We start from the raw sequence: 23,283 nt of genomic DNA, 5'->3' as shown, positions 1-23,283 counted from the left end.
CGCTCCTGGGGGCGCTCCCTAAGCTCAGGGCTGGGAGCAGGGGCTCCTGACAGCTGCTCTTAAACCTGAGGGGACCGCCCCCCTCGTCTTGCTCCCCCACCCCCTTCCCCAGCCCCTGCACAGGAACCGGCTCACCAGTAGCCCAAACACCCTGCCCTGTCCGGCCCCAAGGCTGGGACGCTTCGACAGAAGGATTGAGCAAAACCCCACAGACAGAGAGCGCTTTTCCTGTACATGGGGCATCAGCCTCCACCCGTTGGCTTCAGCAGGGCTGTGCATTCCTGCTCGAGGGGCCTTGCTGCAAACCAGGGAGGGATGCTGGGGGAGGAAAGGCAGGCTCTCTCTGAAGGCACCCTGCTCCAGGTCCCCTGCCGACACACGCCAGCTTCCTCTCTGTTCCAAGCAGGGCCGGCCGGCTCGTGACGTACCTCTTTCTCTCCGCAGGGCAAACTCGGAGTCCCAGGACTGCCAGGCTACCCGGGAAGACAGGGGCCAAAGGTAACGTACAACCTGGTGAGGTCTGACCGCTGGCGTCTCCCCAGCCTGCACACTATCACCCCCCTGCCCCGCCCTGCGTAGCTGCTACGACAAAGCAGAAGGTCGCGGTGGCCGTGTCCCGGGTCTGCCCCACTCAGCCTTCTGCAGTGACTTGGCTGAGTGAGAAGGAGGGCCTGGGAGAATTAGGTGAGCCTTTCAGAGAGGCAGATCCTGAGCTGCACCTCCGAGTCCTTAGCCCCTCTGGCCTCTCAGGGACTTTGTGTACCGGTTTCTCCACCCCCAGAGCTGTGCACCTCCCGCAGTTAATTCTCCTTGGAAATTCAGAGGTCATTTGCTCGTAACTGAGCGTAAAAGAAAGATGAAAACTTTCTTAGAGGAAATCATGCTTTATGTTATGAGAAACAGCTCCTTGAGGCTTTGCAAATCACTTACACCGTTTTTCCTGTCTCACCTTTTATTATTCATGGTTCTTCCTTAAAAAATTGCCAGCTGCCTGCACTAGAGATGTAATTAACAGCAAAAGCTAACTCACGGATCTGTCGGGTAGGTGTCTGCGTCCTGCCCTCCTCCGGCTTCAAGCCTCCGGACGCCCTCCTTGTTAGCAGAGGCAGGGCCCGCGGGCTGGGCTGCAGCCCTAGACGTTCCCGTGCGGCTGATGGCAGTGTCCCCGGCCGTCCTCCCTGGGGAAGGGCAGCCTTCCCCTCTTGGCGGGTGAGCCCACAGCCGCCCCTCGTAGGGGGGAACCATCTGCCGTGAGATAGTTTCGCTTCGTGTCGGTTAGCGACGTGCCCACTGACTGCAGTGCCGGCCGCTGTACTTGTATGAAGAGACCCTGATGGACGCGTTTTCTCTCCTGAAATGCGTGTGCATTTGGCGGGGGTGAAGGGAGAGAGAGGAGGAGTTTGGGAGAGACGAGGTGGGGGGGTATAGATCAAGTTCAGGCAGCTTTTCATAAAGGCAGAAGGAGAACCTTGAAGCTGCTTGAAGTTTGGACAGTCCTGGGGTGGTGATCCCGCTCCTGAGCTGAGAGCCGTGAAGCCAGCATCCCTGGTTTTCCCGCCACAAAGCTCGGTCCAGCCTTCTCTTTGAATCAGCAGGCAGGCCCACGGGTGGGTTGGCCAAGCTGAGCCCCTTGGCAGAGGCAGCATCGGTAAACTTGTCCTGGGCTAAGTACACATTCAGGTCAGGATTTTAAGTCCGGAGGAGAGTAGAGACGGACTCAGCAAATGTTGTAGACAGTGTCACCGGGAGCTCACATAGTAGGTGTTTGGATATTTGTTCAGCCAAAGCTCTCAAGTGCTTACCTGCCTCTGTGCACCTTGCGAAGTTCCAGAATTGAAGGAGCCCTGCGACGCCATGCTTGGTGCTTAAATTTGCATTCAGTTTTGACTTTATGAGCTGCCGCGCCTTATTTAGAGGTGTCGTGAGAAGATACAACGTGACAACAAGGTGCAAAAACAAATGTCACAAGTGTGAGAGTCACACGCCACCCCCAGCTGTCGTGGTGGCACACGCTCTTTTCTTCCCCAACACCGGTGTTCTGCAGACGAGGGTGTGTGAGAGGAGGGTGTGTGGGGGGGTGGGGAGCATGGTTAAGATTCCGTTCTGATTTTTATATTTGGAGTCGGTGAGATGCTCAGGAAATACTGAGTAGGTGGGTGGTGGCTGGGTAGGTGGTATATGGGTGAATGGTGGGTGGATGGATGGGGGGTGGGGAGGTGGGTGGATGATGGATGGTGGATGGATGGATGGAGGTGGGTAGGTGGTATATGGGTGAATGGGTGAATGGTGGGTGGATGGATGGACGGTGGGTGGATGGGGGGTGGATGGGGGGGTAGGGTGTGGATGGATGGATGGATGGTGGATGGGGGGTGGGGGGTGGGGGGTGGGGGGTGGATGGATGGATGGATGGAGGATGGGGGGTAGGTAGGTGGTATATGGGTGAATGGGTGGATGGGTGGATGATGGATGGGTAGGTGGGTAGACGGGTGGGTGGATGGATGGACGGGGGGTTGATGGGGGCGTGGTGGACGGTGGGTGGCTGGGTGGCGAGTCGGGGTGGGTGAGGAGTCTGACCCGGGGCTGAGGACTCCGGCAGGCTCGTCCTCCAGCTGGCCCAGCACACAGCTCGTCCCTGGCCAGTCTCTGACACTTCTTCCCTCGTGAACTCTCTTCCAGGGTTCTATCGGATTTCCTGGATTTCCTGGCGCCAACGGAGAAAAGGGCGGCAGGGTAAGGACGGCCTGGTCTCTGCCCAGGCAGTTTGTCGTGCTGCCTCGGTGTTAGCGAGTCTGTTCTCCAGCACACCCTGTTTATTTCTCACCCACTTTGCTGCCAGAACTGCTTTCCAGAACAGCTGACCTTAAGTCTTTACACTGCGCACTGGTGGCTCTCGGGTCGCTGGGCGGGCGGGAGTGCGGTAGATCAGGCAGCCGGCCAGAGAGGGAGGCGTGAGGAGGACAGCGCTTTCTCACACTCGCCACGATCGCAGCAGCTCTCGGGTCACTGGCGAAACCCAGACTCTCCTCTTGCAGCCCAAGTGACTCATTTTAAAAGGCGGGGAGAGGCCCTTGCTCTGTGCTGACGTCTCAGGGAGCCCCTCGTCCAGGGTCCAGGCGCGCCCCTCCTCTTCCTGGGCTGCCGCCGTCACTGGACACCCTCCAGAGGGCAGCAGGCCTGGTTTCCCTCCATTGTCATGGAGTGTGAAGGTGATCCGAGGGCCCAGACTGTGGGGCCGTCCCCCCAGCCTCCCCGGCCCAGGCCCTCCAGCGGGAACTGCCCTTAGCGGCGTCACGCGAGGCATCCTGAGCACTGCTCCCGGCTGAACAGGATCAAAATGTCCACTTGGGCCTTCGGACGCTGAGCTGCTTGTCCACAGGCGTCTGGGTGTGCAGAGCAGGCCTGGGCGGGTCCTCCCTGCCCAGACGGACGGGCTGCCCCCGTTAAGTGCTCACTCCAATGACCGTTACTGTCTTTGAGCTGAGACAGTGCGATCTCTGGAACGCACGGGGGAAGACCTAAAGCCATCCGTAATCCACGTAGACGGCCGTGTTTGCCAGATTCAGGAAGAGAAGACGGGGCTTCCTGAGGGCAGGCTGACCGCGCGACACAGGGGCCACGGCCCGTCTGGGCGAATCTGTGTCTAGCTGCGTGTGCACGTCTGTCTGTATCTGCGTGTTCGTATCACGTGTGTATTGCGTCCTTGCTGTGACCCTGGGTGTTGCTGTCTGTGTCGTGCCCATGTCTGTGTCTGCGCTTACATCTGTCCGTGTGTCTATCACCCACCTGCCTACCTGTCTGTCTCATTCTTCCTGGCGGGGACAGCCTGACTAGCATCTTGGGGAAAGGCGGTCACTCGTGGAAAGTAGTAGTCCAGGGTCTGTAAAAGCAGAGGAACCTCAGAGCCGCAGAGCAGGCAGCCCCAGTGCTGGAGAACAGGGCCTTCCACACCACGTTGCTGAGAATCGCCAGGAGGGGCCATGACGGCTACTGGAGGCCTGTGATGTGACCACCACCCCTTTGCATGGAGGAGCCGGGCTGGGGACGCCGCGGAGGCCTGGCTGTGGCCCCGGGACTGGCACTCTGCTCCAAGCCCTGCTCCCTTCTCCCGCCCCTCAGCCACTCCACCCCCGAGCTGAGAAGGCCGGGCAGGTGCCTGGACGCCCCCGGCCCCCACAGGCCGTTGTTCCAGGGCATCGGCACGCGGGTCACCGCGGTCATCACTGCGAATGGGTGGTTGGAAAGCAGAGAGGCCTGGGACCGGGGACTCGCTCCTGGTCTGAGAGTCCAGCTTGGTTCCCGGGACCTGAAGCCTGGACACCTCCAGGAAACCGTCTGCTTTGGGACTTAGGCAGATGCGTCTGAGGGCTGGGATACTGGGCGTGACAGGTGGCGTGTGTGCTGACACGTATGCCCCCGTGTGTGGGCTGCCTGAGAGCCGGCAGGTCTTCCGTCCACCTCGTCCTGGCCTCTCTGGAGGGGCTGGCTGGGCCGGCGGACCGCTGGCCGGGAGGTCCACGTACAGCTGGCTGTCACGTGACCATTGATGGCTTGTCCCTGTCACTGGCCTGCACCCCGGGCCCAGGCAGGGTCCCCGCTGGACCGGCTTGGAAAGAGCCAGCCCCTTAGCAACACCACCTGCAACCCGAAGCTTCCATCTCCAGCTTAGGGCGTCTCGACTCTAGCGAGGCCAGTTCTGGGAGGGCCCCTGCCTCCCCTGCAAAGCCACGCTGACAGGCGCTCATGGGGGGCTTGCTGAGGAGGCCGTGGGTGGGGCATCTTCTGTCCAGCGGCCTCCGTCGCCAGGATGCAGACTCTGGCTCCATTTACGAGCAAACAAACCTGGTAAGGCTGGTGCCACCTGGGAGGCCAACGGACTCCGAGGCTGAGGCTGGGCAGTTTGTTTAGGTTGGAACCGAGAGCTGGTCAGGCTGCAAGATCAGAACCGTGATCCAGGTCGTGCTGTGGATGGAGGCTTGGCATGGGCTGACGTGCCAGCTGGACTCACCCACAGATGCCAGGAAGACACCCGGGGCTGAGCCTCGGTGTCTCGCTGGCGGGAGCCCATCAGTTGAAGAAAGCAGATGTTTCATTAATTCTCGTCGGCAAATATTTATTTGAAGCCAAGAGATACTGCCGCCTAATGAAAGCAGCGAGACCAGCGTGCATTGTTAAAAGCTTCATAATTACCTCATCATCATAAACGGTTTTATTAAATTCCTTTCAAAACGGGAGGCTCTGGAAAGCAGTTTTGATCCTGGCAGCAAATGAGTGAAAGATGGTGAGAGGAAATGTATTAGGTGGTCCTTAGCAATGCAGATCCATCTTGGGCTTTGTCGTTAGAAACCGGGGAAAAAAAAATAACTCCAGAAGACGAATGGAGAAGCAGCGGAGATGTAGGGCCCGATCAATCCATTGCTCGCGCTCGCCGTAGGTAAACTGCACTTACCGCTATTACGCCTTTGCTTTGGGGAAAAAAAATCGCAGTGCATTTGTTTTCCGTGGTTTGGAAAATGCAGAACAACAGAGAGAGGAGTCTAAATTCTATTAGAAGAGAAGCGAATGACTCTTGGATATATGATTTATATATTAAATTGCAAGTTTGTTTGTCTGCAGAGCCTGTTGAAAATTTAATGGCTAATATCCTTAACTGTAGCGGAAGTAAATTATGTATGAAAGGGGCTGACTTTCTCCTCTTGTAGTGATGATGCCTCCCCACCTCCAGTGCTGTGAGAGATGAAGAGGGAAGGTTGGGTGGGGGAGGGAAGGGGTGGGGAGTTGATGTTTTGAGGGGACGAAACCAGAGAAGCGCGGTGAACATCCCTCGGGCGGCAGAGGGAGCTGGGTTTCAGAAGGCCCTCGTGCAGAGGCGTGAGGCTGGGTGCATTGCCCGAGAGGTGCGTCCTGCCACCCTGAGACGTCTCCCTTTAAAGCCAATATGAGGGGGCGGGCCCTTCTAGCTTGACTTCCAGTGGTCTCTGCATCACCCACGCAGTGGCAGGCATGCTGCCTGACTGACTGACACCCTTCTCTGATTGCAGGGCACCCCTGGGAAGCCGGGACCGCGAGGGCAGCGAGGCCCGACGGTAACCCTGGGCGGCCTCCAGACTGGGCGCGGGTGGTGGGGCGCCTGCCTGGTGGGAGTGGGGATGAAGGCATCGCGCGCGCAGGGTTGGGGCCCACCTGTCTTCTCTTCCGTTTGTCCAGGGCCCACGAGGTGAAAGAGGCCCACGGGGCATCACCGGGAAGCCTGGCCCCAAGGTGCGTGTGCGGTCTCCTCTGCAGCCCCGGCCTGACCCCGAGTTCTTGGTGCTGTCCACCCCCACAGAGGGGGCCCCACGGCCTTCTCCACTGTAAAAATAAAAGAATGAAAGAAGATTTCTTGGGGGTATTTAAGAAGGAGCTGGTTGAGTTAGGTGAGGTCAAGTCACAGAGGCCACCTGGGGCCACCGCAGTGTGGCGGTCAGGCCCATCCAGGCTTTGGACCAGCGTCCCCCAGCTCTGATGGGGAGGCCTCGTTTCTTTTCTTCGAGAGGGCTTTGGAAGAGACATCTTGCCAGGTCTCTAAAGAAAGTTCTTTCCTCCCCTGTGAGAGTCCAGGCCCACCTCTAAGGCCTCTTCTCCCACCCTGAGGCCTTGACACCAACTCCTCCAATCGGCGTAGAAGCAGACGTTGGCCAGGAAGCAGGCCCGTCCTCTCCTGCCCTGTGCAGGGCGTGATTCCAGCGCGCTTTGCTGCTAAGGAGATGGGCCCGCGGCTGGTGGAGGTGGCGAGCCACGCAGGGGCAGAGCGGGCTGGGGGTTGCCCGAGTCCCTCTGTGACGAGCTCTGGGCCCAGTCGCGCCCCCGGAGGCTGACTGCACGCTCAGCTGCTGCGGGCTCCTGGGTGGGCCCTGGGACGCAGCCTGCGTCCCGTCTTCTTGTGAGCTTTGGCCCCTGGGGGGAGCCTGGCCTTTGTCCCAGCGCAGCAGCACGTTCTCCTGGGAGTGTCTCAGCCCCGGCGAGGCTGGCTCTGTGCCGGGTGTGTGTGCAGAGGCGAGGACCGCCCAAGGCTAGTGTGCTCTGCTCCGTGCAGAGGCGGGGTGACTCCAGAGGGCACAGGGGCGCTAGGCGATTCTGCACCTGTGATGACATCATGGGCCAGGGTCTTTTCATCAAAAATAGTTATGACAGGAATAGTAATACTAAGCTTTTCTTGCTCTTTCCCTGCCTTCCCAGGGCAACTCTGGAGGCGATGGCCCGGCTGGCCCTCCCGGTGAACGGGTAAGCACCTGGACGCGCCCAGGAACACCCCCAGGAGCATCTGCAGGGGAGCTGCCTTCCCTCAGCGGCCCCCAGCGTTGCTTCCTGGGTGGGCAGGGAGCCAGCCTTCGACTCTGGCGAAGGAGGGTGGTTCCTAAAATCCAGAGGTGGCTCGGGGGTGGCCTTGCCCGGGAGTAAAGTCTTTGCTGTTGGTTGGAGGTGATGACCCCATCTGCTTGGCCCTGGCCTTGGGGCTTGGGGTGGGGGGTGGCTGAGATGTCAGGAAATCGAGTCCTGGGCCCCACGCTGCCCTGAGGGGCCTTCTTGTGCGACGGGACTTCCTTTTCACATCGGCGAGGGCAGGGCTGCAAAGAGCTTCTCGAAAGTCGTGGGGGGCAGGGTGGCCGTGCCTGTGCTCAGAGGTCCGATGGTGGGGCTGCCGGGCCCACGTGCTGGGGAGATGCCTGTCCTCATACCGGCTCTTGTCTGTCCCCAGGGACCCAACGGACCCCAAGGACCCACGGGGTTCCCTGGACCAAAGGGCCCCCCGGTGAGTACCGCATGTTCCCTGTGGGGCCGGCCCAGGGTGTCCCGGAGACGCTGGTCCTTCCCCACGGCTCCGGCCTCCAGGCAGCAGGCTCAGGGGAGGGGGGCCAGCCCAGGAGCTCTGGCTGGGGGTGCAGTTTGGGGCGCACGGACCCCTCTGACATCAGACCATCATGACTGTCCAGTCGGCCCTGGGTCAGGGTGGTAGCGCTCTCACGACAAACGGCCGCAAGCCCAGCCCCATAAAACCACAGAAACGTGTTCTCTCCCGAACTCCCGGGGCCGGGGCCCGATTTCTGCCCGGGAGGCCTTTCCCAGCCCCCAGCCCCCAGCCCCCCTGGGCTCGTGGACCCTCAGCCCCCCTCTGCCTGCATCTTCGCCTGGCCTTCTCCTCTCTCCTCTGTCTCACGTTCTCTGTCTCTACCCTGGATGAGGGCCCAGCCTAACCCAGCCAGACCTCACCTTGACCTGACCCCGTCTGCGGAGACCCTGTTCCCAAATGAGGCCAGGGTTGCAGCTTCAGGGGGTTAGGACCTCAGCCTGTTTTTCCTGGTGGTGTTGGGGAGGGGCACAGCTCAGCTCGCAGCAGAGAACAGTGTATTTCCTCTGAGAAGGAAAAGCCCCTTGTCGCAGGAGCTGCTGCCTATCGGGACGCGTGTGGGCGCGGGGATTAGGAAGGAGCTCGACTTCTGCCCCACAGGGACCTGGGCCCAGTGCCTCCTGCGGCTGGGCCTCAGGGGGCTGCTTGGCTTCTCCCTGTGGGAGGCAGCAGTGGCCCTCAGGCTGGATGTAAGGGTTTGAGGGGGCGGTGCCCAGACCCGGGCTCCTGGCAGTGCTTGTCGCTGTGACTTTGCTGTTATCACCTTGGAAATGAAATGTTAGCTCTTGTCCTCTGGGGTGGCACAAAGTCCTGAAGGTGTGTGTGTCTCGGAACGAGATGAAGCTTCCCTCCTTTGCTTTCTGCAGGGGCCCCCAGGCAAGGACGGGCTCCCGGGACACCCTGGACAGCGAGGCGAGACGGTGAGTGTGGGCAGCTCGGGGGGATGCAGGCGCTGCCCCTGACCTTCGCTGCTGGTCGGCTTGGGCAGCGCTGAGGCTCAGCCTCAGGAAGCCCCCCGGGGGCCGGCCGGCTCCTGTGGCCATGGGATGCGCCCCCGTCTGGAGGGAGCTCCACGGCCTCTGAGCAGCCCCTTGGCCTCTGTGTGTGAGGGCAGTTGTCGGCTTCAAGCCGGCCTGGCCAGCCTGGCCCAAGGCCACACGTGCAACCATCGTGACGCCAATGAAACCTGGAGGAGCAGCCCCCGCCTCCCCCGGGAGGGTCGGAGCGCAGCCAAGTGCACACCGCGTGCATCTGAGCTGGACACTCTTGGGAAGGCCCTCTGTCTCCAGCTTGTCCCACTTTACGCCGCCCCCAGCCCTGTCTGTCCTGGCCCTCTGGCCTCGGGGGGATGGCAGGGAGCCAGAAGGCTTCCCCAAGCCCCCTTTTCAGGAAGGGGGACAGGTGGCCGCGCAGGTTGGAGTCTGGGCCCTTGGCTGTGCTCAGGGCCAGCGTCTCTGCTGTCACAGGCTCAGCTTGGCCTTGCCCTGACCTGTAGCTGTGCTCGTGACAATCTTCAACAGCTGGACTCAACGGGCGCCCACGTTTCTTAGTTCTAGGAAAAGCACTGGGGTCACTTCCTGGTCCCAGGAGCCACGGGGGATTCGACCGAGCTTCATGCATGTCCCCCCCAGGCCTGTCCCTGGGAAGGGCATGGGCACACCTGTGACCTTGGGGCTCCCCGTTCTGGACAGCTAGGGTTCGCAGCACCTGGTGACCTGGCCACCGTAGTGGTGGAGGCTGGCCCACGGGAAGGCCCCCTTGTGTCTGCGTCCAGCATCCGTGTGATCAGAGGTCTCTGACGGACTCTCCCAGGAGGAGCCATCCCCTCGAGAAGTGTGATCCTTAACAGCACACTTAACATGTTCTTGGTGCCGATTAAAAACATCCCTTTTTGGCTCGTGGTGATGAAGAGTCCCCTACATTTGCCATCCTGGTGCTCAGTGGCCGATAAAGAGTTTACGTTGCTCTTTTGTTCATGGAGAAAAATTAAAACACCCTCAGCTTTGCAGGTTTTTCTCCAATGCTTTCCTGAGCAGACCAGACGGAAGGTTTCTCATCTCACGGTGTGAGCTTTCACCTCTGCCTCGTTCTGGGAAGAGGCTGGCCGAGTGATTAGGCCGCTTGCTTTGCTGGCAAAGTAGGGCTGGTTCTTCCTGCCCCCCCACCATGGCTGGCTGCCCCCAGAGACTCAGGGGCACCCCCATCTGGGCCCGCCTGGGGTGGCGCGTCCTCTGGGGTCAGTCCAGACGCCCTGCAAAGAGGTCCTCCTCAGGGTGATGACCTGTGCTTTCGTTAGAGAGCAAGAGACACAAGAGGTCGTGGCGCCTCCTAAACGCAAGCCCGGAGCCCGCTCGTCACAAAGGGCTGGAGACGGACCCCGGCCTCAGCCGGCGTGGGCGTCCCCCCAGCGGACCACGCGGCAGGCCCTCCTTGCCTCCGCGTGGGCACAGCTGCCCAGCCCCTCGAGCAGGGGCGATGCCTTCGATCTGTCCAGCATGCCTTGTTCTGACCCTGTGAAGGCTGCTGGCCTTGCGGCTAAGATCGAGTGTAGTGTGGGGGCTTCACAGCTGGCTCGGTGGTAAAGAACCCGCCTGCCGAGGCAGGAGGCATGAGAGATGCGGGTTGGATCTCTGGGTCGGGAAGATCCCCCGGAGTAGGAAATGGCTACCACTCCAGTACTCTTTCTGGAAAATTCCATGGACAGAGGAGATGGGTGGGCTACAGTCCATGGGGTCACCAAGAGTTGGACATGACTGGGCACATAAAGGTCGCCTGCAGGGAATGCTGCCTCGGCTATGGCCGTGTCAGTCCGGTGCGTGCAGCTCGGCTGGGCCTAAAGACGGAGCCCTCCCAGACTCTGCCGTGAAGCTGCCTCTGCTCTGGGTCTGCACGGCCCAGCGGCTGAGCATCAGGGGTCCCTCAGCTGCACGCTCACTGGTTGTCGTGCGCTGGGTCCGAGGTCCTTGCCCGTCAGCCCCATGGGCAGCTGGCCCCGCGGCTCTCGCTGCAGCCTTAAACGAGCCGCTTCCCTCTCCGGACGCTGTAGAGCTTCCACTGAAAGCCTCCCGGGCACAGCATCTGCACGTCTCCCCCGGCGTCACGTGGCGCCTGCAGGTGGCATCTTGTCCGCACGTGCCGAGCTCCGTGGATGTGCCGGAAATGAAACCCGCGGGGCTCTGCCGTCAGCTTCGCCTCTGGGGGAGAGCGTGTGCAGAGCAGACAGGCGGCCGGGTCTGTGCCAGCGAGCGGAGCAGAAACAAGCGATTCCTGTTGAGTTGAGCTAAGAATACCTCCCAGCTGCCGCACTGTAGAAGTGGCAGGTCCCCGCAGCGTCCGGATTTCAATCAGTGCCGTATAAAACCACCTTCCGGCCCCAGGGGCCTTGGCGACACCAGCAGGACAGTCCCCGCAAAGTCACTAATGAGCTGCAGCCCAGAGGTGGCTCCTGAGTCCAGTTTCCAGTGGCTGGGTCACCGCGTCTGCTCAGAAAGTGGACGCTTAGTGATGTGAGGAAGATGAACGGTTATCGAGTATATTTCTCAGTGCAGGGCGGGGTGATGGAAGCAGCCAGTGAAACAAACCTGCCTGGTTTCCCGACCTTCCTAAATTCATGCAAAGCGGAACAAGAGAAACGGCCCTTTTAAATGAGGTCCCGGACAGCCACTGTTTGGGGGTGGGGTGAGGGCTGGGGGTGACCTTCTATCCGCCGCTTCAGCCGTCTCAGCAGGCTGACTCTCTCTTCACAGGGTTTCCAAGGCAAGACCGGCCCTCCAGGCCCTCCGGGTGTGGTCGGCCCTCAGGTGAGACGCAGCCCCCGCTGGCATCCCTGGGCATCCCGGGTCCCCGCCCACTCGGGAGACACGGTCACGCTCAGGGCAGAAGATCCCTGCATTCTCCGGGTGTGGGTGCAGCCAGGGCATCATAAGGCCTAGAACGCGGGTTCAGAGGCGCAGGTGCAGAGATGGGGAGTGATCTCGTGACGTGATTGCCTGACGTGGCGGTAAATAAGATACTGACCCAGGAAACGAGGGTGTGCCCCCACCCTTCCCGGCACGGGGCTTCCCCCGAGGGCCAGGAAACGCAGGCCCCGCGGGCTTCATCAGAGACGACACGCAGGACCACAGTGGGGCCCAGGCAGTGGCTGGTGAACAGCACCCCCAGTGTGCTTTGCTCTTTCTGGGTTTTTACCAGAAGGAGACCTTCAAAGGAAGGTGACGCTCTGGTGGGCTCACAGTGGCCCTTCGCCTCTGCGACGAGGCTGTCCTTAGACTGAGGCAGAGAAGGTTACTTTCTTGCATGTCCCTGGAACATGTTTGCTGGCTGACACGCTTTTTCCCCGCAGGGTCCCACTGGGGAAACTGGTCCCATGGGCGAGCGTGGCCACCCTGGGCCCCCGGGCCCCCCCGGTGAACAGGGGCTCCCGGGCCTGGCCGGGAAAGAAGGGACAAAGGTGAGTGGCTGGGACCTCTGTCCCGGTGGACTTTCCTAGGGACGGTTTCAGCCCTTGGTCTCTGTCTTTCTGTTGCTTTTCTCTGATGAATGGGTGATTCTCAAGCAGCTGCTCTTCATGCTGGTGCACCCACTCAGACCAGGGGCTCAGCTCCTCTCCGCTCACTTTGAGGGAGGGCCTGAGCTGACCAGCTGCCCGGACAGAGATGATGGGGGCTGCGGACCACCTCTTCCCCAGGGCACCCGGAGTGGCCGCCCACCCATTCCCAGAAACGGGCATAACTCTGACGCTTCATGTGTCTAAGCTGAAGTTAGTGGCAAGTAACCTTTTAAAAAATTCTCCACGTTAAGGCATGAAAGTTGTCGTTCCGTCGCTAAGTCGTGTCCGATGACTTACAACTCCAGGGACTGCAGCACGCCAGGCTTCCCTGTCCTCCACTACCTCTCGAAATTTTCCAAACTCATGTCCATTGAATTGGTGATGCTATCTAACCATCTCATCCTCTGCCGCCCCCTTCTCCTTGTGCCTTCAATCTTTACCAGCATCAGGGTCCTTTCCAATGAGTCGGTTCTTTGCATCAGGCCAAAGTATTGGAGTTTTAGCTTCAGCATCATCCTTCCAATGAATATTCAGGGTTGATTTCCTTTAGGATTGGCTCGTTTGATCTCCTTGCGGTCCGAGAGACTCTCAAGAGGCCTCTCCAGCACCACAATTCGGAAGCATCAGTGAAAGAGTAAATAATAAAAAAACCCATCCGCAGACTGGGCTCCCCAAGCTGCTGGTCGTAACTTCCTGTTTTTGCATAAAAACGAACGGCCCTCTTCTTTCAGCTTTTCAGTGAGGGACTCGGGAGAGATAAGTTCTCCAGCCCTTTGCGTGACCACATGCAGGAAAGTAAACCTGAAGAGAAATCAAAGGGTGAAAAGGTCACACACGCGCATGTGTACGTCTGCAGGCATACATGATGGAGTACATGCATACGCGCTTGTGTGTGTGTGTGTGTGTATAACGTAGAGCCAGCCATTCAGCCATAAAGAGAGCTGGCTGAGTTTGGAAAGGACGCCCCTACTCTCCTATGTGGGACCCCAGAGAAAGTCCTAGAAGACATCCTTAGTGAATTCCAGGGAAGGTACATGGTCAGACAGAGAAAACGTGGTTCAGGCTCGAGACGAATATCTTGAGCAGCGAGTCCATTTCGGGCAAAGCTTCCAGTGCTTTGGCCACGGAGTTCTTCACCTGAACCAGTTTTACGAGGATCCCCAGGTTCACGGGAAGGACAGGCGTGAGGGCCCTCAGCCCCCGCTCGGGCCGCCGTGGCCCTGAAGGATGTGGCGGGGAGCAGGACTCCACGGATCATGGTTGGAGTCCCAGACAGAGTCGGTTCCCACGCCACACGCGGGGCCAGTGGGCCACACAGGCTCCCAGGCGTGAGCTCCAGCACCCAGACCCGTCAACCAGTGAAGCTAGTCAAGACCCAGAGGTTCCTTCTAAAGCTGTGAACCCTGGGAAGCCCCCCTCCAGCCCAGGTCCCCAGTGGATCTAGAAGACCAGGCCCCACCCACTCCCCGTCCACCTGGGCCACGGGTATCGCCCAAAGCTGACCTGTGGCCCTGATTCCAGGGAGACCCAGGCCCCGCCGGCCTTCCTGGGAAAGACGGTCCCCCCGGGCTGCGAGGCTTCCCTGGAGACCGAGGACTTCCTGGTCCAGTCGTGAGTGAGGGGTCTGCCAGGGGATGGGTTGGATGTCCCCCCATGGGGAGGCTTCTCCCCGCGGCCCCCTTCACACCTTGTTGTTTTGCAGGGGGCGCTTGGACTGAAAGGCAGTGAAGGCCCCCCCGGCCCGCCAGGCCCCGCGGTGAGTGTACTGGCCCGACACAAAGCCTCTCCCACCCTCTCCCTCCAGGCCTGCTCTGCAGGAGGGCAGGTGTCCCGAGGGCTGGGGAGCACGCACACCAGCTCTGGCGGTCCCCCGGGGGTCCTGGGAAGGCTGTGGAGGAAGAGGTGGGCTCGGGATGAGTGTGGCCAACGTGCCTGAGCTGCCAGCCAGTGAGGAAGGCCCGGGGAGGGGCCGTGCTGTGTGAAGGAACTTGGAGGGCTGGGAGTGGACGAGGCCTGACTGGGCCCCCTGAGCCTGTGGAGGTGCTCAGCGCGGGTCCAGGCCTGGCACAGCCCACACGGGCACACACAGCTCCAGGGCCTCGAGCCGGGCCGTCCACACGCCCAAGGCCGCTCAGGGCAGAAGTGGCCCAGCACAGGCAGGAGGCCCAGCCCCCAGAGCTGTGCTGTCTGTTTTTTAAGTGGGTCCCTCCCAACCGTGAGATTCAGCTACATGAGGCCTAAAGATTCAGACCTTCAAGACCCCGGGCTATGGTCTGGGGGACTCAGGGGCCACGTGAGGCTGTGCCCAGAGACCCCACTCTTGTCCGACTCTTTACGGGAAAGTGACATCTGCTTCAGCCCCCACTCATCTGCTCAGGTGGGGGCTTCAGCAGTGGCCCTGGCCCCTGGCTGGGGTTGAGGGGGACCATGAAACAACACCCCCTTCCCCCTGAGTTAGGGGCCATTGGAGAGAGATGACAATGGGGAAGTCAGGTGGAAGTGAGGTGAAAAGGCTTCTTCCTTCTGATAAAGGTTGGGAACAGGATGCCTCCCGGGGAACCGGGGTCCTCAGTGCTGACCCCTAGAATTAGTCCAGGTGCCCACCTGTCAGTCCTGGCCCGGGGCCAGAGCCTCCCCCATAGAGCGGACAGCGTGGAGGAGCCGGGCAGCCAGTGAGCACCCCGGGGGCAGGCAGAGCCCACAGGGCCCAGTAGGTGCCAGGGTCCCAGAAGAGGTCCCTCTGGGCCAGGACTTAGGGAGGAGGTGACCTCAGACGCTCTGCGGGGACTTGGAATCATGGGAGGGGCTCAGAAACAGCCTCAAGCTCTAGACCCGATAGTCTGTGCTCACTCGGGCCCTGGGGAGTGAGGGGGTGCATGGTATGGTGGGGTGGGGCTTCAGGAAGTCGTACCCACGCAGTTGGAGAGCCTTTGAAATAAACCGCTTTCTTGCCTCGCCCAGGGATCTCCAGGGGAGAGAGGTCCTGCTGGTGCCGCCGGGCCCATTGGAATTCCAGGGAGGCCCGGGCCCCAGGGGCCCCCTGGGCCGGCTGGGGAGAAAGGCGCCCCTGTAAGTACTGCCCCGGAGGAGCTTGGCCCCTGCTGTGTGCTGTGTTCCCTGGGCGTCTCCCTGGGGTCTGTGGGAGGGGGGTGGGTGGTGAAGTTTGCGATGTGTGCCCGGCTGTCACGGTTGAGGTCCAAGGGCGGCCAGATGCTTCCCCAGAGTGGTCTGAGCTGGAGGGGTGCTCAGGGGGTATCTGGGCCAGGCTCACTGGTCAGGCCTGTGCACCTGTGACCTGGGACATGCAGGCCAGGGCCGGGGGTGGGGGCGCGTGGAGACTCTGTCCAAACATGGCCCTGGGCCCAGTCCAGGCTCTGGGGGCCCCAAGAGGATGGGGCCCCCACCCCGGCCTGGGTGAGCGTGGCGGAAAGGTGGATATTTGGGATGGCGCTTGCTGTGTTGGCCTGGGGGCAGGTATGGAAAAGAAAAGAGACAGGCCACCTGGTGGAAAGATAAGCAGCCTCCTCCCAGACGCCCGGCAGCCGCCGCTCCACACCTGACGCACCCTGGCGTGGCTGCCCCCGCCGGAGGCCTCGTGAGAGCCCAGGTGGGGGCTGGTGTGGAGTCTCGGCTTCCATGAAGGGGGATAGGGACCCTTCGTATCTGGTCAGACGTGCCCTGGGAAGCTGACTGCCAGCCTCTCTCCCCCAGTGTCTCCCCAAACGCCCCTTCCTGCCCAGATGAACCGTCACCCCGGCCACATTTGATGTGTGCCTCATGATTGTTTAAACGCCCACCTGCCCTCACACTCACTCACCATGGAGACAGAGTCTAGCTCAGAGCGCCTCTCCGAATGGCGAATGCCAGAGAAGTCCGAGTTCCAGGGGGACGGGCTGCCTGGATGATGTCCCATCGAGTCAAGACATTGAGGATTGATTTCTGTTAGAGAGGGTGGTTTCCTCATGGGTTTCCCACGGCTCAGGGGTAGAAAGGGCCCTGGCTGCCTTCCCAGCGAGAAGTCCACATGGGAACCACGCTGGGCACGTGGCGCCTGGCCGACCTGTCCAGTGGGCCATCGGCAGTTCTGAGGCGTCCAGTCCATCCCCCAAGGCCTGCAGGACTCAGATCCCCCTGGGCTCTGCCTGAGCCCCCCTCCTCCGCATGCTCAGTGCGGGTGGGGTCCACACAGCACACGAGCCGGGTAGACACGGCCTGGGCTCGCTGTTTCAAGGGTCAGGGCTTGAGCAGAAACCTCCCAGGGTGGCACCGTCCGCAAAAAGCTCGTCACGGTCCCAGCACAGCCGCCTGAGGAGAAAAGGCCAAGAAAGGTCAGGTGTTGTGTCGGCAGGAAGATTCCACCCGGGCCACGGGCTGCCTGGGCATGTTCTGGCTTAACTGAGGAGGAGCCTTTCCGGGGGCTCTCAGTCGAGGAGCAGGGCGTGAACGTGCGGCAGGACAGGGAAGGGGGTGCAGGAGGAGGGCGGGCACGGCGAGGCCCGCCAGCGACCGTGAGGCCGCTCACTTTCCCGTCCGCGTCCCCTCCTGCTCCCATCCCTGGCTCTGTCGGGAGACGGGGGTCCTGGTTTGGGTGAGAAGCTGCCGGCTGCTCACGGGGTAGCACGTGGCTGGCAAAAGAGAGCAAGAGCTCAGTAAGGATCGTTTGGGATAGCCAAGGGGCGATTCGGACAGTGAGCCAAAGCTGTGAGGAAAGGAAGGTGGGTGGGTGTGTGCTCGTGTGTGCATGTGTGTGGGCGCATGTGTGTGCACATGTGTGTGTGCTTGCGTGTGCGTCTGTGCGTGTGCATGTGTATGTGTGTACATCTGTGCGTGCGCGCACATGTGTGTGCATGTTTACGTGTGTGCACTTGCATGTGCTGTGTGCACACGCGTGTGCGTGTGTGTGCGCGCACGTGCATCTGTGTGCATGTGTGTGCAGGTGTCTGTGCCCCTGCTCCGGGGGCATGGGGGGTGGTATTAGTCGAAAATCGGGAGAGTGAGCAAGTTGGCCAGAGCCGGAGCTCAGACGCCCTGGCCGCTGACGTGGGCGATCGTGCACAGAGGCCCGGGAATTGGGTTGCCCTGGTTTGGATCCGGCTCCACTGGACGAGTGAGCCTCCGTTCCCCATCTGGGAGAGAGTAGCCCTTCCCGGGATGGGCGAGGGTTAACCACGGAGGGGCACAGGGCACAGCGACACAGGACTGGACTCGGGACCCCCCCGGGCGCGTCTGGCAGACCCATTAGGACGTGGGGGATGGGCCCTCCCCGGGAACCGCCCGCTTCCTGCCTGTGGGCCTCTGCCGGGGGGACGAGCTGCTGGCAGGATGCTCCCGCGATGGAGCTGCCTTTGAACAGTCGTCCCCTCTCCTCTCTAGGGCGAGAAGGGTCCACAAGGCCCAGCTGGCCGAGATGGTCTCCAGGGCCCCGTGGGGCTCCCCGGTCCTGCTGGCCCTGTGGGCCCCCCTGGAGAAGACGGAGACAAGGTAAGAATTTGGAGAAGCCCCTGCCCTGTCTCGGAGCCCTGCTTGGCTCAGCCTGGCCCACACCTGCAGGTCGGGACTGGACGGGGGTCCTTTCAAACCAAGGGACGCAGGCACTGTAGGGGCTCTGGTGACAGGGACCCCGTGCTGTGCAGCCGGTGTTCTTGGTGTTAGTGGATGATTTTGGAACAGCTCCCAAATAGTGGTGACAAGTGAGACCTCTGACACATTTGAGGGGCCTCGGACAGTGCTTTCTTCTTGTGTAGTCTTGATGTCATCAAAGACACCCGCTGCAGCAGCCAGAGCAAGGAGAGTGCCCTGAATCATTTCAGACTCCAAGCCTGTGGAGCCGAGTTTAATGAGGCTTTACTCAGCGTCTATTTTTAAATGTCTCCACTTGAACCATCAAGGCCCCCTTTCGTTAGGAATGTGCTTTATAATCTGATGCTGTTGCTGTAGCATTGTACCTTCCGTTTAATGAAATCAGAGGAATTCAGCTCTCTGGTTTAGCTTCCCATTTGTGAGAACCCTCCGGTGACATTTCCGACTTTATCACCTCTGCAGTGTTGATTCCCGGCCTCTCGGGGTGGGAGATGGCCCAGCACAGCAGAAACACTGAGGGGTTTTAATAGTTCCGGAGGCATAGTAATTGAGTTGTCTTTATTTCACTGTCCTGTCATCCGATTTGACGAAGTAAATATTTCCATTATGATTTTTTGCCACACTTTTAAATCTACTACAATCCTGCAAAGCATAAAATCAAGGTCTTATCTCTTCCAGCTCTCTTATTAAAGAGGAAATCAAATTAACATATGGAAATGTTTCATCTTAGGAAAGTTAGAGGTCCCCCTAGAGAGGAGATGGTTCTCACTCTCTAAGAAAAATTAATCGCGGGGAGCAGAGAACGTACAAGTGGCCACTGGGCCATCTGACAGGTCTTTCCCGTTTTCCCGCAGGGAGAGATTGGAGAGCCAGGACAGAAGGGGAGCAAGGGAGACAAAGGCGAGCAGGTGAGGGGCCCCAGCGCAGCCACGGCTCAGGGCCACGCGCTCGGCTCGGTGCAGCCACGCTTACAAGGTAACCGGCCTTCCCTGGCGGCTTAGTGGTAAAGCATCGCCTGCGATGCAGGACGTGCAGCAGGAGCCACAGGTTTGATCCCTGGGTCAGGAAGACCCCCTGAAGGAGGGGACAGGCTCCCACTCCCGTCGTCTTGCCTGGAGAATCCCATGGGCGGAGGAACCTGGTGGGCAACAATCCGTGCGGTCACAGAGTCAGGCACGACTGAGCGACTCAGCACCAGCAAGGAGATGCCAGCACTCACACCCGTGACCGATGGGAGCCGGGTGATGGGCTTTCCGCGCCCTCCCCTGGTGAAAGCTTGTGTGTGACTGTGCACACGTGTGTGTGCATGCACACGTGTGTATTAGACGTGTAAGTGACACGTCTGTGAGTGAATCCCTTATTACCCCATGAGCAGAAAGCCCTTGCGGGTTTTGTGAAATAAGCAGACGGAGCAGGTTTGTCCTTGAGGATTTGGGTCCCACGGACGTAGTCACCGCCCCTCAGCGCTGAGGGCTGCAGGACATTCCAGCAGCGGCAGCATCCTGACCAAATGCCTCTTAATTTTCCCTGAAACAAAATCCTGCTGAGAAATACTAGTGCGTTCTTGCACGAGCGCTGTCGTGGGGCTGCAGCTGCTCCCGGGGCCGCGGAAGGAGGCCTGCAGCGTGGGCTTCTTCACCGGCGTGTGTGTCCCGGGCGGGCAGGGCCCTGTGTGCCCCCAGCGCCGGCCCGGGGCGGGCCAGGCTCCCTGCACACTGCGGCCTCTCCCCTGCGCTCCCGAGGCTGATAGTAGAACGTGCTTGGGGGTCCCCTGGGGGCGGCAGTGAGCGCCAGGTGTGGCCTTCGGAGTCAGGCCCTTGCTCAGCCGTGCGGGAGCCCCCTGACCTCAGGTCTGAACGGGGTCTCCACCGCCCGTGTCACGGGTGTGTGGTGGGGCTGAGGTGGTGCACAGGGCCCTCTGGCCACCCTCGACCACACACGCTCAGGGCTGGACCCCGGGCCTCTCGCCTTCCAGAGCCGCAGCCTGGCCGGGGTGGGCCCTGCGCGGGCGGGGCCTGGGTGAGCTGGGCCGCCAGCCCCCAGGCCAAGTGGCCTCAGCAGCGACTCAGGAGCCACCACCTCTGTCTCTTCCCCACAGGGTCCACCAGGGCCTACAGGACCTCAAGGCCCCATCGGACAGCCAGGCCCCTCCGTGAGTATCCGCAGTTAACGGCCCTCGGAGACGCCGATCCCTTGGGCTGCTGTGGTCCACTTCTGGTCCTCAGCACGCTCCTCCGTCTCCCCGCAGGGAGCCGATGGCGAGCCGGGACCTCGGGGCCAGCAGGGCCTCTTTGGGCAGAAAGGCGACGAAGGTCCGAGAGGCTTCCCCGGGCCCCCAGGCCCTGTGGGGCTGCAGGTAACAGCGGAGCTGGCACATAGCTGGGTCGATTCCCCGCATCTGTGCTGTGACCCCGGCCCTCACAGCCCTGCCCTCCCCTCCTGTCCCTCCCTCCTTGACGTATATACCCCATCCACGCCATGTGTAAGACAGGCAACTAACAAGAGCCTAGTGCATAACTCAGAACCCTGCTCGAAGCTCTGTATGACCTAAAGGGGAAGTAAGTCAAAACAAGAGGGGCTGTGTGTCCACAGAGCTGACTCGCTTTGTGTACAGTCGACTCCAACGTGCCGTTGCAAAGCAACTATAGTCTAATAAAAATTTTTAAAAATGGGGCTACTAAGGAGAGCCGCAGGGCCTCCTCCACACACCTGAAGTGCTTTGGATTCGCAGAAATCCAGACATTCCCAGCTTTGCTTCTCGTACCCTGTGACATTTGTTTTCCTGCTCATTGTAGATGTTGGAAACTACTGATCAGTTCAGTCGCTCAGTTGTGTCCGACTCTTTGCAGCCCCATGAATCGCAGCACACCAGGCCTCCCTGTCCATTACCAACTGCCAGAGTTCACTCAGACTCGCGTCCATCGAGTCCGTGATGCCATCCAGCCATCTCATCCTCTGTCGTTCCCTTCTCTTCCTGCCCCCAATCCCTCCCAGCATCAGAGTCTTTTCCAATGAGTCAACTCTTCGCATAAGGTGGCCAAAGTACTGGAGTTTCAGCTTTAGCATCATTCCTTCCAAAGAAATCCCAGGGCTGCTCTCCTTCAGAATGGACTGGTTGGATCTCCTTGCAGTCCAAGGGACTCTCAAGAGTCTTCTCCAACACCACAGTTCAAAAGTATCAATTATTCAGCACTCAGCCTTCTTCACAGTCCAACTCTCACATCCATACATGACCACAGGTGAAACCATAGCCTTGACTAGACGGACCTTAGTCGGCAAAGTAATATCTCTGCTTTTGAATATGCTATCTAGGTTGGTCATAACTTTTCTTCCAAGGAGTAAGCGTCTTTTAATTTCATGGCTGCAGTCACCATCTGCAGTGATTTTGGAGCCCCAAAAAATAGTCTGACACTGTTTCCACTGTTTCTCCATCTATTTGCCATGAGGTGATGGGACCGGATGCCATGATCTTCATTTTCTGAATGTTGAGCTTTAAGCCAACTTTTTCACTCTCCTCTTTCACTTTCGTCAAGAGGCTTTTTAGTTCCTCTTCATTTTCTGCCATAAGGATGGTGTCATCTGCATATCTGAAGTTATTGATATTTCTCCCGGCAATCTTGATTCCAGCTTGTGCTTCTTCCAGCCCAGCATTTCTCATGATGTACTCTGCATAGAAGTTAAATAAGCAGGGTGACAATATACAGCCTTGACGTACTCCTTTTCCTATTTGGAACCAGTCTGTTGTTCCATGTCCAGTTCTAACTGTTGCTTCCTGACCTGCATACAGATTTCTCAAGAGGTAGGTCAGGCGGTCTGGTATTCCCATCTCTTGAATTTTCCACAGTTTATTGTGATCCACACAGTCAAAGGCTTTGGCATAGTCAATACAGCAGAAATAGATGTTTTTTCTGGAACTCTCTTGCTTTTTCCATGATCCAGCAGATGTTGGCAATTTGATCTCTGGTTCCTCTGCCTTTTCTAAAAGCAGCTTGAACATCTGGAAGTTCATGGTTCACGTATTGCTGAAGCTTGGCTTGGAGAATTTTGAGCATTACTTTACTAGTGTGTGAGATGAGTGCAATTGTGCGGTAGTTTGAGCATTCTTTGGCATTGCCTTTCTTTGGGATTGGAATGAAAACGGACCTTTTCCAGTCCTGTGGCCACTGCTGAGTTTTCCAAATTTGCTGGCATATTGAGTGCAGCACTTTCACAGCATCATCTTTTAGGATTTGAAATAGCTCAACTGGAATTCCATCACCTCCACTAGCTTTGTTCATAGTGATGCTTTCTAAGGCCCACTTGACTTCACACTCCAGGATGTCTGGCTCTAGGTGAGTGATCACACCATCGTGATTATCCGGGTCGTGAAGATAGATATGAAACTACTGATAGATTATCAGAAAACGGAACCAGACTGGCTTCTGAGCGCATGGGCAAACACACCTTCGGAACGCCCGTGCACAGCACACACACAGACGCACACAAGCACGTGCGTCCTTCTATTTGGTTTTCACAACAGCTGAGTCACTGTATGCGTAGAGCGTTCCGACCAGGCTTTCGGCTTCCGGTTACAGTACAAGTCACGTCAGATGCCATTGAATATTCTTTGAACATGTCACCTCTTATTTATTTTCAAAAACATGACTCTTAGTCACTGCCTTGTGTCCCAGCATATGGTGGTGACATAATTGATTCCGGCAGCTCCCTGCTGGTGGCTCATTAGGCTTTATTGTCTTATGGGACACTCGCAATAAGCACCGTGTCCATAAATCCTTGCCCACTTCTCTGACTCTCTCCTCGGGCTAGTTCTGAGACGGGATCTCGGAGCCGTCCTCATGCGTAGCTGAGATGCGCATCCCCGAGGCTTTTGGGGGCGCTCAGCTGGGAGGCAGCGGAGGTTGGGGGGGCGCTGGAGCCTTGCCCACCGACCGAGTGTCTGACGACCTCCTGTTCTCAGGGTCTGCCGGGACCTCCTGGAGAGAAGGGCGAGACGGGTGACGTGGGTCAGATGGTGAGTGGGGTCGCTCGTGGGATGCGGGCTGTGGCAGAGCTGGCGTTTGGGGGGGAGGCCTGCCTTTGCTCTGAGCTCAACAGCTCCCCTTCTCCAGGGCCCACCAGGTCCCCCCGGCCCCCGAGGACCCTCCGGAGCTCCAGGTGCAGACGGGCCACAAGGACCCCCCGGTGGAATAGGCAACCCCGGAGCCGTGGGAGAGAAGGTGACGCATGGCCTGTGACTGTCCTGGCATGTGAGCGTGCATGCGTGTGAGTG

The 23,283-nt window shown here is 59.4% G+C and overlaps 1 protein-coding gene across 1 annotated transcript in view; it reads left to right on the top strand.

Moving 5' to 3' along the window:
- The window catches only part of COL5A1 (collagen type V alpha 1 chain), a gene marked incomplete at both ends in the record, with an annotated part of 62,847 nt that overhangs the window by 29,009 nt on the left and 10,555 nt on the right, over nucleotides 1–23,283 (top strand). Inside the window, 18 exon segments of the mRNA XM_018056198.1 lie at nucleotides 445–498; nucleotides 2,677–2,730; nucleotides 6,039–6,083; nucleotides 6,205–6,258; nucleotides 7,216–7,260; nucleotides 7,736–7,789; nucleotides 8,752–8,805; nucleotides 11,632–11,685; nucleotides 12,228–12,335; nucleotides 13,956–14,045; nucleotides 14,137–14,190; nucleotides 15,396–15,503; nucleotides 17,808–17,915; nucleotides 18,869–18,922; nucleotides 20,113–20,166; nucleotides 20,263–20,370; nucleotides 22,972–23,025; nucleotides 23,123–23,230. Coding sequence (XP_017911687.1) covers nucleotides 445–498; nucleotides 2,677–2,730; nucleotides 6,039–6,083; nucleotides 6,205–6,258; nucleotides 7,216–7,260; nucleotides 7,736–7,789; nucleotides 8,752–8,805; nucleotides 11,632–11,685; nucleotides 12,228–12,335; nucleotides 13,956–14,045; nucleotides 14,137–14,190; nucleotides 15,396–15,503; nucleotides 17,808–17,915; nucleotides 18,869–18,922; nucleotides 20,113–20,166; nucleotides 20,263–20,370; nucleotides 22,972–23,025; nucleotides 23,123–23,230 — 1,260 coding nt within the window.

This window comes from Capra hircus, chromosome 11, assembly GCF_001704415.2.
Source record: "Capra hircus breed San Clemente chromosome 11, ASM170441v1, whole genome shotgun sequence".
In the NCBI taxonomy this organism is placed as follows: domain Eukaryota; kingdom Metazoa; phylum Chordata; class Mammalia; order Artiodactyla; family Bovidae; genus Capra; species Capra hircus.
The sequence above is the reverse complement of the archived record's forward strand: the minus strand, read 5'-3'. Positions and strand labels throughout refer to the sequence as shown.